Source organism: Artemia franciscana, chromosome 3, assembly GCF_032884065.1.
Source record: "Artemia franciscana chromosome 3, ASM3288406v1, whole genome shotgun sequence".
NCBI classification, from domain to species: domain Eukaryota; kingdom Metazoa; phylum Arthropoda; class Branchiopoda; order Anostraca; family Artemiidae; genus Artemia; species Artemia franciscana.
Window position 1 is genome coordinate 53937793 of NC_088865.1, and position 13906 is coordinate 53951698.

Genomic DNA, 13906 nt, shown 5'->3' on the forward strand with positions numbered 1-13906 from the left:
AATCGTACCACAAATTTGAACAAAAATTGAGGATTCGGTGAGATTTCAAACGTAGTTTTAATCTTATTCCTCTCTTCTTTCCAAAATACCAGTGAAGTTTCCAATATAGATATGGTAGAAAATGAGAAATTCGTTAAATTTGTATTTTCATTGTCCCACCAAATATTATTAAGTATTTTTTTCGCCAAAGTTGAATAGTGATCAATTAGCAAAATAGGGCCTTGGCTGCAAGAGTTCATGAGTACACTTTCAACTCAAGGTTTCTCATAAATATGTCTAACATCACTAATAGGAGGAAAACTTTCATCTGCGTAAAAAAAAAAAATATAGAAGGTTTCCCTCCAGTTTTTAGTTTATGAAACCCAAGCAAATATGGAGTAGTCCCAAAACAGAGTGTCTGATACTCCAAGAGCTCCTCTGTTCTTAACTATTCCTAGATTGCTGAGCAAGTTGCACCTTTTCTGAAAAATACCTCTTCACAAATGAAAACTCTATATAAGACATAGCCAACCAACGCAGAGCTATCACCATAATATAACAGAAATTATACAAGGTTTCTGAAATGGCAAGTATAAAATTTGTGGGAAGCTAAACTGAATGCAAGGCTTCTAAGCATGATGAGAAGTATTTTTCTTGATTCTGAGTCGAAAGGCCTTTCTGAAAAGCTATTGCACAAGCCGATATAGAGTAGTCCCAAAACAAAGTATCTAATAAGTGGAGAGTTACTCTGCTCTTAGCTACTTATGGTTTTTGAGTGAATTGCACCTCTAGTGAAATGTACCTCTTAACAAAATAAGAGCTTTGTATAAGGTATAACTAAACAAAGCAGAGCTATCGCCATAATATAATATAAATTATACAAGGATTCTTAGTTTGTAAGTATACATTTTTTGGGAAACTAAACTGAATGCAACTTTTTCTAAACATGATGATAAGTATATTTCTTGAATTGGAGACGAAAAGCCCTTTAGAAAAGCTACTGCACAAGTCAATATAGAGTACTTGTTTAATAGAAATGAATCAAGGTTTCTTAATTAGTAAGTATAAATATTTTGCAAAACTAAACTAAATGCAAATATACATGATGAGAAGTATATATCTTGAATCGAAAACAAAACACCTTTCAGAAAAGCAACTGCACATGCCGATATAGAGTAGTCCCAAAACAGAGTATCTAATAAGCGGATAGCTTCTCTGCTTTTAGCTATTTCTGGTTAGTTGTGCGAATCAGACCTCTTCTGACATATACCTCTTCAGAAAATAAAAAATCTGCTATAAGTTATTAAGGCCTAGAAATCGATAGTATTGATGTATAGTCAAATAAGGGATTATCTCGATACGGGCATTCCATTTAAGCCAGAACTAGTCTTTAAAAGTCCTGAAATAATAAGAAAACATGAATTTACAACATTTAAGGCAAGGTAATTAACATCAAATCTTTGAATAACTCTTACAAAAACGACAATTATCTTTTAACTGAGATCAGACTCAGTATGTTGGCTGTGCTGAAAGCACATTCATCAGCAAAATAAAAAAAACGGTATCCGAAAAAGATGAACTCTTACAAAGGCGACGGCCAGTGATATATTTTAAATTTGCAACCGTATTTATGAGGTATTAACTAGGTTAAAAACAAATCAACCCATCACAGACTTGTGTAGCACGAAACTCAATTTTAAAAGGGTTAAAATAAACAGATCAATCGAGATTACTCGACCAAAAAAGATGATAGAAATAAAGAATAAGTGTTGCCTCTTATGTCAAATAAGATAGTTTCTTGTGTTTATAAGAAAGATCTTGTGTGTTAATGAGTCGAATGCTTTTCATACATTGAGAAACTGAGAAGCAGGTATCACACCAGAGACGGTACAATTCACAAGACGATTTACAGCTCAAAATGATTAATCAATTCAAAAGAGTGCCATACGAATGCTCAGTTGAGTGGTTTGCTCTAAAACCAATCGGAAAATTATAATTATTTTTTCAGTTTATATGAGTAAACCGTACGGAAATATCTACATCACTCTGAATTTTATTTTCACAGTCTCTTACTTTCATTTCTTTGAAATACGCGATTTAAAACCATTTATTTATTATTAAACTTGCGTGTCTGACAAACACTAAACATTCTAGTATATCCCTATAGCTGTAAGATAGAAAAAATGTATTTACACAATTTACAAAGTAGCTAATTCTTCCAACTTTTCTGACTTTTTTTTTATTAAATTACTAGAATTTATGTTCCGCGATATTAGTTTTCAACTGCAAGCACAATAAGATCTCACAAATCTGGTATCAAATGAAGCACAGCACATGCCACTTACTCTAATTACCAAAAACATCATTCATAAACAGAATCTTTGTATTTAGTGGAATTTTGTTAAGCATCTCCATGGAGGAAAGCTTTTAGTAGTCCTTTTGACAACCATTAGCGAATAACAACACACGGTATGCACTGACCAGGCTGCAAAAAGCTTGGATGACACTGCGGACATTGTGGGTTTAAAAGTATTGACCGTCCAGCTTTCAAGAAAAATCTGTTACGATCAAATTTCATCGTTGGACCTTCATCAATGTCATTTAATTTTACATTTATTACATCTTTTTCGAAATTTGGCATCGTATGATCTTCAACTGGTATAAAAAAGATCCTTCTCATGTCTAGAAGAGCAAGAATTTGAGGACCATGACCATGGCCGTTATGTTCATGAGTATTACCCTCTCTCTGATCATTGTGTTCGTGGTGGTGGTGGTGTTCTAGCTCATGGTCGTGACTTTCTTTATTGTCATCTGTAAAACCAAGCGTTCCTTTGAGCTGGTCATTAGTATAAGCATCAAGTATGGAAACAAATTCACTCTCTAAGGTACTTGGTACATTTTGTTTTGTTTCAAGTTTTCCTTGAAGCTGTTCATTGGTGTAAGCATCGACAATAGAAATTATTTCATGCTCCAAGGTACCTGGTCTAGGCTCAGTTGTTTCATTGATTTCGGTATCAAATAGACTTACAGCTTCTTTTGGAATATCTTCATGACTTTCACTTTCATCCTCATATTCTTCATACTCATCATCATAATCATCAATGTTTGTAATGCTAGTTTTGGCAGTTGTTTCTACTATTTGTTGGTGAGCAGTTGTCTTTAACGATGACAACTTTGATTTAGAACTGTCTTTTGTATCATTTGGGACTGTAGTTGCGATTATGGTTGTGGCTCCGGTTTTCTCAAAAATTAACTTTTTATCTTCTGATAAAGACAGTTTTGGACTTAGTATCTTTGTCAGAGTAATTCTTTCTGCTTGTACGTCATCAAAAGCACTATGAGTGCTTAAAGTAGATGATTCTTCTTTAGACAATGCTTGTGATAACGCAATATTTGAAGTAGTGAAACTATCAGTTGCCACATGGTCACTTGCTGTAACCTCTGTTGGAGATTCTGTAGGTTTTGTACTGATTAAATCTTCCTCAATAGCTGGCGAATCTGGTTGCCCAAGACGAAAATATCTTTGAGACTGGGAAGCAACAAAATTGCTTCCAGCAAGATGATCAGGAAATGAAGATCCTTCTTGAACTGTAATCAGAAAGAAAAAAAAATAAGAATTTGAAGTAATTTTTTATTTTATCCAATGCACGAATAATGAGAAAATTACACTAGCTAATTACACTAACTTACAAAATTACACTAACTCAGTACAAAAAGTTATCTTCATTTATATTTCTTTTATTATCTTCATAGAAATGCTTTATTATAATTTGTTTAAGATCAATTAAAATACCGAACGACATTTCATTTTCAGTAAAATCAAAGACAGAAGTGAGCGCGATAAATTGCTTATTTATTTATATATTTTTTTTTCACCAAGGCACTTTATATTGAACAAGCTCTCATAAAACCTTGGAAGAAGCTCGTTTGATTGTAAATTGAAAGATCTTGTGCCCTGTTCAAGAGTAAAAAACTGATTAGAGGCAACCAACCCTCCTCCCACGCACCATTTTTCACCAAAAACATTTGATCAAAATTTGAGATACCCCTCATGTTCAACAAAGTTAAAACGTCCAAAAACTGTGTCTCTAGGGATCTCCCCATATCTCTTGGGGCAACGGCTGTAACTTATACTATTTATACATTGTTTACATATAGGATTTGTTACAGGGAAAAGAGGACGTGTCTGACCTTTTGTGTCCAAAAATGTTAAGGTTGTTTAGGTGAAGTCTTGGAGGGTGTTAAGGGGATATCTAAATAAAATACCCTGTGCTTTCAGGTTGTCAAAAGGGCGTATAGTCGGACCTGTCGGGGAGTAGGGACTGGGATAATCAATTGACCAAAAGCTGATATTTGCAAGCTACTACAACTACTATTAGTGCTGCTACAACTACAATTACAACTACTACTCGTACCGCTACCACTGCTGCTGCTGCCAATACAAGTTGACTACTACTAAGGCTGATGATATTAAGGCGGAAATCTAAATAAACTAAAACATATTATGTGTATACAGGTTGTCGAAAGGGCGTATCAGCAAAATCCGAGGAACGACCTTGAGTATTTAGTTGATACTTCTAGGGTATGACGAGAGGGATGTTCAAACAACCAAAAAGACAACATGTGCATATTAAAGCTACTACTAATACTGCTGCTATTACTGTTACTACTACTGCTATTAATACTACCGCTTTTACTCAACATTACTCTTACTCTTCTAAAATTACTCTTCTATACTCTTCAACTATCACTATCTCCTACTACTATCAGACTACACAAAGAGCATGTAAAATGTCAAAAGAGTGCGCAAGCAATTCTATAGGAACATCTTTGAGCATTAAGCTGAAACTTCCAGGGTATACTGAGGTGGATTTTGAACTAACCAAAGGGACTATGTGCAAGTTACCACTATTGTTACTATTGCTACAGCTAGTTACTATAGCCACTACAACTGCTTTGGCTACTATTCCTGAGGCTAAGAGTATGAAGATGAAACTTTCAGAGAAAGTTTAGGGGGAAGTTGAACTAAATAAGAAAACACTCTGGGCCTGTAACTTGTCAGAAGGGTGTATCAGCAATATCCCAGGATTAGTCTAGTGTATTAATTTAAAACTTTAAAAGTATGCTATAGGGGATGTTGAACTAACAAAAAGGCACTATTTGAAAACCACTACTACTTCAACTGATACAACTAATACTACTGCTACTACTACTACTACTACGACTATTACTACTACTACTATTATTAGTACCATTACTATTACTAGTTGTAATACTTGAGCTAAGTGTATTATGTTGACACTTTCGGCCAATTCTGGGAGGAACTTAAAATTAATTGAAATGCCCTAAGTGTGTTCAGGTCATTTTAAAATAAGAAAAACAAGTTTTTCAACTTTAAATAAGGAGCAATATTAAAACATGCAGAAGTTATTCCGTGTATGAGGGGAGGTGGGATGCACCCTCCTCAATACTTCACACTTTACGTGAAAGTTTCTTAGCTCTTTTAAATCAGATTCTTTTTCTAATTAAACTTTACTTGTGTTTTGGGAGTCGTTCTTAACTTCTGTACGTTTTAAGTTTTGATGCTTCTCCTTACTTTCAGTGATAATTTTTTTTTCATCATGTTTTAAGTAATGTCGTGAAATCTGACTCCCCATGCTTGAAATATTCACCTCCCCCCCCTTACCAAAAATTCCTCCATGAAAGTTCTTACCACGCCAAATACCCCTCACCCCTCTTCCTGGGAGAATAACCCCAAGACAATTCTATCCTCACTGAATATTCCCCAGGGAAACACTTTTGTGGACGATTCAGGTCAAAAAATTCTCCTTAGCCCAATATCATTTGAAGAAGACTTTAATCTCTGATATTTTTCAGATCATGTTAAAAATCCCCCCTCTATGGAACATTTTCCCTGTATCAAGGCTCCCCCTTGGAAAATTGCTCCCATGGAAAATTCCTCCTTTTCAAATTTCTCCCATGGATGATCTCTCCCAATGAGAAAATCCTCCTTACAATTCCAACCCTGCAGAAAATTTCCCCCAGAAAATACCTCAGGAACATTTCCAGAAGTAAAATTGGTACGACAAAGAGAAAGAAGACTGGCTACAGAAGCCAAAAGCACTCGTAACAGAAGTTGTAGTTTTAGTGGTAGTAGTAGAAGTAGCGATAGCAGTAGTAGTGGTACTTTCAGTAGTAGTAGTAGTTGTAATAGCAGTAGCAGTAGTAGCAGTAGTAGAAGCAGTAGAAGTAGCAGTAGTAGTAGTAGAAGCAGCGATAGTAGTAGTAGTAGTAGCGGTAGTAGTAGTAGTAGTAGTAGTAGTAGTAGTAGTAGTAGTAGTAGTAGTAGTAGTAGTAGTAGTAGTAGTAGTAGTAGTAGTAGTAGTAGTAGTAGAAGTAGTAGTAGTAGTAGTAGTAGTAGTAGTAGCAATAGCAGTAGTCCTATCAGTAGTTTTAGCAGTAGTAGTAGTACTAGCGTGCAAAGATTGCCTTTTTGGTCGATTGATTATCTCCCTTATCAGATTCTAAAATTCCAAATTAATATATTCAGTCCTTCCTCAGTTAGGCCCTTTTGACAACCCGTATGCATATAAAGTGCTGTGATGTAGTTCAACACTCCCCTAAACATTTTCTGTAAAACTCAACTGAACGCCCTTTGTCTTTTCGGAAAGCAAATGAAGTTTGATCTTTACTTCCTCGCCCTTTACTTGTTTCAGTTTCATTTTCTCACCTTTACTTTACTTATTTCTTTGAAATTTGCTTTGCCCTCCTTTGTCAATAACATGTATACATGAAAAATGGACGAATTACATAGCTTACATCCTTTGTCACGAGGGTTGGGGTGGGGGAGGGAGTTGGAATCTTATAAGACACAATTCCCTACATTTTGCAAAAACGTGTTTAGTCCACTTTTTTTGCAAAATGGAATTACGAATGATCTCTAAAACTTTTTTTTTTACGTCGGTTAGTATAGTCACCAAACTTTTTAGTTCATTATTGCCAAAGCTAGAGATTTGGATTTACGTACCCAGTCCCACTTCAGACATTTGTAATTAAGTATAAACGTGTTCAGTCTACGTAAGCCAAACCCCCTCCCTGGGCTAAGCAGAGAAAATGAACCTGAATGAACCAGGATATCAGAACCCAAATGCACCAGGTTCTGAATATGAGCCAGAAAATAAGCCTGTCTTCAAGAGGAATGATGAAATGCTGGCAGAAAAACATTCAGGAATCTAGGGCTAATGAAGTGTCTGAAGGAAGAGGGTTTGAAAAAGAACCAAACTATAGTACTCATCCTGACGAAAGAATCGAGAAAACAAAGAGAAGAGGAAGGAAACCGAAAGGCATTACTTTTGTGGAGAAAAAGAAACTTAAATATTCTGGAGAGGAGTAAACAAGCTATAGACACAGAGACCATTACACAAGAATGTTTTTGAGTCTAAAAGACTACAGTGCAAGCAAAGAATAAAGGAAAATAGGATATCTGGAGCATGAACTGCAGCAGTGCTTACCAACATTAGATCTTAAAACGAAACCTATTTTCCATAAACGGCAGCTTTGTACCTACAATATTGTGTTAATGTTATCTCTCATTAGGAAACACAGTTCTGTGAAGTACCTTTGGTATGAGGTAATGGGGAAAAAGTCAGTGAGGTAGCTGCATGCTTGTTCCTCGGCCCCTCTAATCTTGCTGAGTCTTTTGAAGATCTGACTCTTTATTATGACACCTGTGGCGCACAAAACGGAAATATGTTTCTGTCAAATATGTTTTCTAATAATAAATATCACTTGGCCATGTTACCAACCTGTAACATACCGATGAGTAATTTCTAGAGCCAGGTCATACCCACTTAGAGTGGGACAGTGATCTACCCAAATTGAGCAGGAAAAACACGTCTGGTATCCTTGTCAAAATCCCAAAAGGTTGGGTTAGAGTTATACGGGGTGCAAGAGGTAAAATACCAATGATAGTAGATGAAATGAAGAAAGAAGTAATGCTTGACTGGGGCAATTTTTTTTAAAGATATGAAGCAAATGAGGCATTGATTAGAAAAATGTAGTTTTTCTGTAGTTAGGCTGTGTTGAATTCGGTATGAGAAACATTTTGGAATTCTGGAGTTTAAGACAAATGACGAACAATATCATACTTCTATAGGAACCTCATGTACGACACTTTACCAGTAGACTTTGTGACCAAAGAAAAAGAGTTTTTTGAAGAGCAATGAGCCTGATACTTCTTATTCTTATAATTAAAAGATTTTTCTTATAGGTTTCGGCTTTAATGTACATATGTTCTTTGATTCCACCAAAATGACAAAACAAAAATAAAGACAAACAATTTCGCTTTTACTACCTTATGCTTAAAAATTATTTCTGGCTCTTGCCAAGTTTTTGCTTTTGTTTATTAGAAAGGATAAATTTTTTTGGGGCTGAACACGTTTTTAGAATCTATTTTTCATATTTCGAGTAAAATCATATTATGCTTAAATATTTTCACAGCATTATCTCGAAACTATAGGCAACAGACTAATTGCAATATTATCACTACCAATATTATCAACCTAACCTAACCTTAGCTAAATTTTGCCTAAACAATTTTTTGAAAACACCTTTCAGCGATATTATTATTTTAAAGAATTTGTTTAAAGTTCAGTTTCTTTCCAACATAAAATTTGAAAAAGTAGACTAAGTAAGCTTATACATAACAGTGCGGAATTACTGGACCTTTCAACTCTGCTGCTCTAAATGGCTAACTCAAAAATTTGATTGAAGGTTTTCAGAGAAATAATGAGTATTAAGGGAATGATGGCTGCCCTCCAATCACTTTTGACTCTTAAAAAAGGCAATTGAACTATCAGTTTCGAATGAGCTTCTATTCAAATATCTACGTCAGCTCCTTCTACACGAAACACCTTATTAAAAGAATATTACACAGTGGCAACATCGCTCTTTACTTTGGCAGGGCTAATATGCTGCCTATGATCACACCTTTAAAAAATCTCAAATTCAATTTCCAACCTGAACTAAAACTTTCGATTTCCAATCAAATAAGCCCTCTCTGAAGTTTATTCGAGCTTCCCTTTCATAACATCCATATTTACCCCCAGTGTATAGCTTGCAACGCCTGCCCCCGATCCCTGGGGGGATGTGTTGACACTGGAATTTTGGCTATATAATCTTGAACTATTTTCAAGAAAATGGCTACGCTTGCCCCCGTCTGCCCCACTTGCCCCCGGGCACTGAGGGCTTGTCTTGACCCCGAACTTTTTGTTACATAATATTTGAACTATTTAAAAAATAGCCCTCTTATAGTTCTTATCGGATGGGCTTAAGGAAAATAGAGCGTGGAAGAAGAAGGGGGCTATTTGACCTCCAATCTCTTTTGACTCTGAAAAAGTGAACTAGAATATTCAATGAGTCCTCTTCGAAGTTTATGCGAGCATCCCTTCCATAAAGGCCATATATGCCCCCAGAGTATAACTTACAACGCCTGCCACCGGACCCTCGGGGTTTGTTTCGACTCAGAAGTTTTTTCAGAAGTTTTTCAGAAGATTTTTAGCAAAATGGCTATCTCAAAATTTTTGGATGGGTCTGGAGAAAATAGAGCGAGGAGGTGGAGGGGGGGGGCTAGTTCAACTCCAATCTCTTTTGACTCTTAAAAAATTTAAATTTCTAGCCAAATGAGCCCTCTCTGAACTTTATACGAGCATCCCTTTCATAAGAACCATATACGCCCCAGGAAATAACTTACTATGCCTTCCTCCCAGGCCCCGGGGGGTTGTGTCAATACCGGGCTTTTGTTATCTAATTTTTAAACTATTTTTAAAAGAATGGTTATCTCAAAATTTGTATAGGTTGGGTTTGGGGAAAAAAGGGCATTGGGAGGAAGAGGGGTTTGGTGCCCTCCGACCTCTTTTGATTCTCAGAAGTAAACTAGAACTTTCAATATTTCATCAAATGAGCCATCTATAAAGCTTATACGAGAATCTCTTTCATAAGAACAATATATACCCCAGGGCATAACTTGGAATGCCTGCCCTGAGCCCTAGGGGGTTGTGTCAACACCGGAGTTTTTGAACTATTAAAAAAAATGGCTATCTTAAACTTCTTATTGCATGGGTATGTGGAAAAAAGGACGTGGAGGGGGGACTACTTGCCCTAATAACCCTTTTGACTCTTAAAAAGTGAACTGTAGCTTTCAATTTCCAATCAAATGAGGCCACTATGAAGCTTATACGAGCATCTCTTCCATAAGAACGACATATACCCCTAGGGCATAACTTATAACGCCTGGCCCGGGCCCTGGGGATTGTGTTGACACAAGAAATCTTATTATTCGACCTTCGATTAGTTTTCAACAAAATTCAGAATTTTTATCATATGCATTTGGGGAAAGAAGGGCTTGGGGGAGTCTAGCTGCCCTCCAGTGTCTTGACACTCAAAAACTGAACTACGACTTTCAATTTCCAATCAAATGAGCCCTCTCTGAAGTTCAGATGACTATCCATTCCATAAGAGCCATATATGCCCCTAGGGTATAAGTTACAACGCCTGCCCGGGCCCTTGGGGGCTGTGTCGACACCGCGGTTTTGTTATCTGACCTTTGAATTATTTTTAACAAAATAGCGATCTCAAAATTTTATTGATGGATTTGAGGAAAAAGGGGCGTGGGGCGGGAGATAGCTGTCCTTCGATCTCTTTTAACTCTTAAAAATTGAACTAGAAGTTTCGATTTCCAATTAAATGACCCCCCCCCAGGGTATAACTTACAACGCCTGCCCCCGGGTCCTGAGGGGTTGTGTCAACACCAGAGTTTTTTTATAAATAAAATCTTTGAACTATTTAAAAAAAAATGGCTACGCCTGTCCCCACTTACCCCCGGGCCCTGAGAGACTGTGTCGACCCCGGACTTTTCGTTACATGATCTTTGAACAATTTAAAAACAGACTGCGGATGGGTTTGAGGAAAATAGGGCGTAGAAGGGGGAGGGGCTAAATAGGGGATGGAAACGGGGGGGAGGGCAAGTTGACATCTGATGTGTTTTGATTTTTAAAAAGTGAACTAGAACATTCAGTGAGCCCTCTACAAAGTTTATACGAGCATCCCTTCCATAAAAACCACATATGCCTTCAGAGCATAACTTACAACGCATGGGAAGGTAAACAGGAAGGGTGTGCGAAAGCACAGGATGGCTGGCCCACAACCCCCCATTGCACTTCCTGGCTGAAGGGCCAAGAAACGGAGATCAGCACCGCCGGTACGGACTGTAAAGTCTAATGCCGTATCCTTTACCTTTACCTTTTTTACAACGCATGCCCCCGGGACCTTGGGGTTTCTTTCGACACCTGAGTTTTTCTTATCTGAACTTTGTACTTTTTTTTCCAGCAAAATGCCTATCTCAAAATTTTTATAGGATGGGTTTGGTGAAAAAAGTCTTAAAAAGTGAACTAAAAGTTTTAATTTCCAATCAAATTTGCCCTCTTTGAAGTTTATATGAAAATTCCTTCCATAAAAACCATATGACCATACAATAAAAACCATACAATGCCATACATAACGATAAAAACCATACAATACCTTCCCCCAGGCCCTGGTAGGCTGTGTCCACACCGGAGGTTTTGCTATCTAATTTTTAAACTATTTTGAAACAATGGCTATCTAAAGATGTGTATCGTATGGGTTTGGTGGGGAAAAAAGGGAGTTGGGGGAGGGGTTTATTTGCCCTCTGGTCTTTTTTTATTCTTAAACGGTAAACTAGAACTTTCAATACCTAATCAAATGAGCCCTCTGATGAGTTTCTGCCTATAATGAAGTGAGCCTATGAAGCTTATACGAGTATCCCGTCATGAGAGTAATATATGCCCCCAGGGCATAAATTGGAACGCCTATCCCGAGCTCTAGGGGATTGTATCGACACCAAGATTTTTCCTATCTGACCTTTGAACTATTTTTAACAAAATGGCTATATCAATTTTTGTATTAGATGGGTTCTAGAGGAAAGGCGGGGAGGGATAATTACCCTCGTGATCTCTTTTGACTCATAGATTGAACTAGAATTTTCAATTTCCAATCAAACTAGCCCTCTCTAAGGTTTATACGAGCATCCTTTCATTAGAACTATATATGCACCCGGGGCACAACTTACAACGTCTGCACCCGGGCCCTGGGGGCTATATCGACACATAATCTTTACCTGACCTTCGTTATCTGATCCTTGAACTATTTTTAACAAAATAGCTATCTCAAAATTTTTACTTTCTCAAAAAAGAATTACTAGAACTTCTGATTGCCAATTGAATTTTTCCCCTCCGAAGAGTATGTGACGAACCCTTCCATATATAGTGCCTCTGGGAGAAAAAATAATTTAATAATAAAACATTGAAGCCGCATAGCCTTTAATCTAGGAAACACTATAGCATTGCCTCTGAAATGGTTATCTCAAAATGTTTATCTGATATATTTGGGAAAAACGGGTGAGGGGCTAGGTGCCCTCCGATATCTCTTGACTCTCAAAAATTGAAATAGAACTTTCAATTTTGAAACAAATGAGCCCTCTCTGAAGTTTATACGAGCATCCCTTCCATAAGAACCATATATACCCCAAGGGCATAGCTTACAACGCCTGCCACAGGGCCATGGGGGTTGTGTTGACACAAGCAATTTTGTTATCTGACCCTTGAAGTATTTCTAACAAAATGGCTATCTCAGAATTTTTATCTGATGAATTTCAGGGGAGAAGTGGGAGGGAGGATAGCTGCCCTCCAGTCACTTTTGACTCTAAAAAAGCGAACTAAAAGTTTCAATTTCCAGTTAAATGAGCCCTCTTTGAAGTTTATATGAACATTTCTTCAATAAAAACCATATATACCCCCAGGGCATAACTTACAAGGCCTTCCCACGGGTCCTGAGGGGCCATGTCGATATTGGAACTTTGTTATCTGAACTTTGAACTAAGTTTAACAATCGGCCATCACAAAATTTTTATCTTATGCATTTGGGAGTGGAAGGGAGTGAGGGGGGGAAGACGCTTGCCCTCCGATCTCTTTTGACTCTGGAAAGTGAACAAGAACTTCTAAATATCCAACCAAATGAGCCCTTTCTGAAGTTTATACAATCATCGCTTCTATGAGAACCATATTTGCCCCCAGGGTATAACTTACAACACCTGCACCAGGGCCCTATGTGGTTGTGTCAACACCGAAGTTTTTCTTATCTAATTTTGAACTATTTTTAACAAAATGGCTACCTCAAAATTTTTATCGGATGTATTCGGGGAAATTGGGCGTGGAAGGGAGGGCTAGTTCCCTCTGATCACTTTTGACGCTTAAAAAGGGCGCTAAAACTCTCGATTTTTAATCAAATGAACCTTCTTTGAAGTTTATACGATGACCCCTTCCACATGAAGTACCTATTGGGAAAAAAATAGATAATCAAACAGTTCGTGGTAACGAACTGTAGTAAGGAGCGACCCGGCTCAATAGTAAACGAAACCCTAAAAACGAAATTTTGATGCTCTTTGCCACAATTCTGCTTTTCAAAACAATTAAAAGCTTTAACGTAAAGAGCGAGGGACTGCGGAGGGGACAACCCATTTCCTATACGGAGTAATTTCTGTTCGTTTTAAGTTTTAATGTCGCTCCTTACTTTCAGTTAAAAAACTATTTTTTTTTATTTAATAACACATTGGAGTCGTATGGCCTTTACTATAGGCAACGCTATATCGTTTCCTCTGATAGCAATTTCAGTGTTATTAGTACAGTTTTTGAAAGGACTGACAAATTACGTTGGAGCATCATCAGATCTAAGGTGTTTCTTCTTGCAAAGATCACAAAGCTGCCTTCCAAGTTTCCTCACGGTAAGCGGTATACGGACAGGCTGCAAGATTACGCTATTCGCCTCAGGAAGTACAACCTTTGAAAACAGTGTG

The 13906-nt window shown here is 37.2% G+C and overlaps 1 protein-coding gene across 2 annotated transcripts in view; it reads right to left on the reverse strand.

The window, feature by feature from the left end:
- Nucleotides 1-988: 988 nt before the first annotated feature.
- Nucleotides 989-13906, reverse strand: part of LOC136025417 (uncharacterized) — a 101285-nt gene continuing 88367 nt past the window's right edge. For both annotated transcript variants that reach the window (XM_065701440.1, XM_065701439.1), the window contains exon 6: nt 989-3567. In XM_065701440.1, coding sequence (XP_065557512.1) covers nt 2429-3567 — 1139 coding nt within the window. In that variant the 3' untranslated portion in view covers nt 989-2428. The remainder of the gene's footprint in view (nt 3568-13906) is intronic.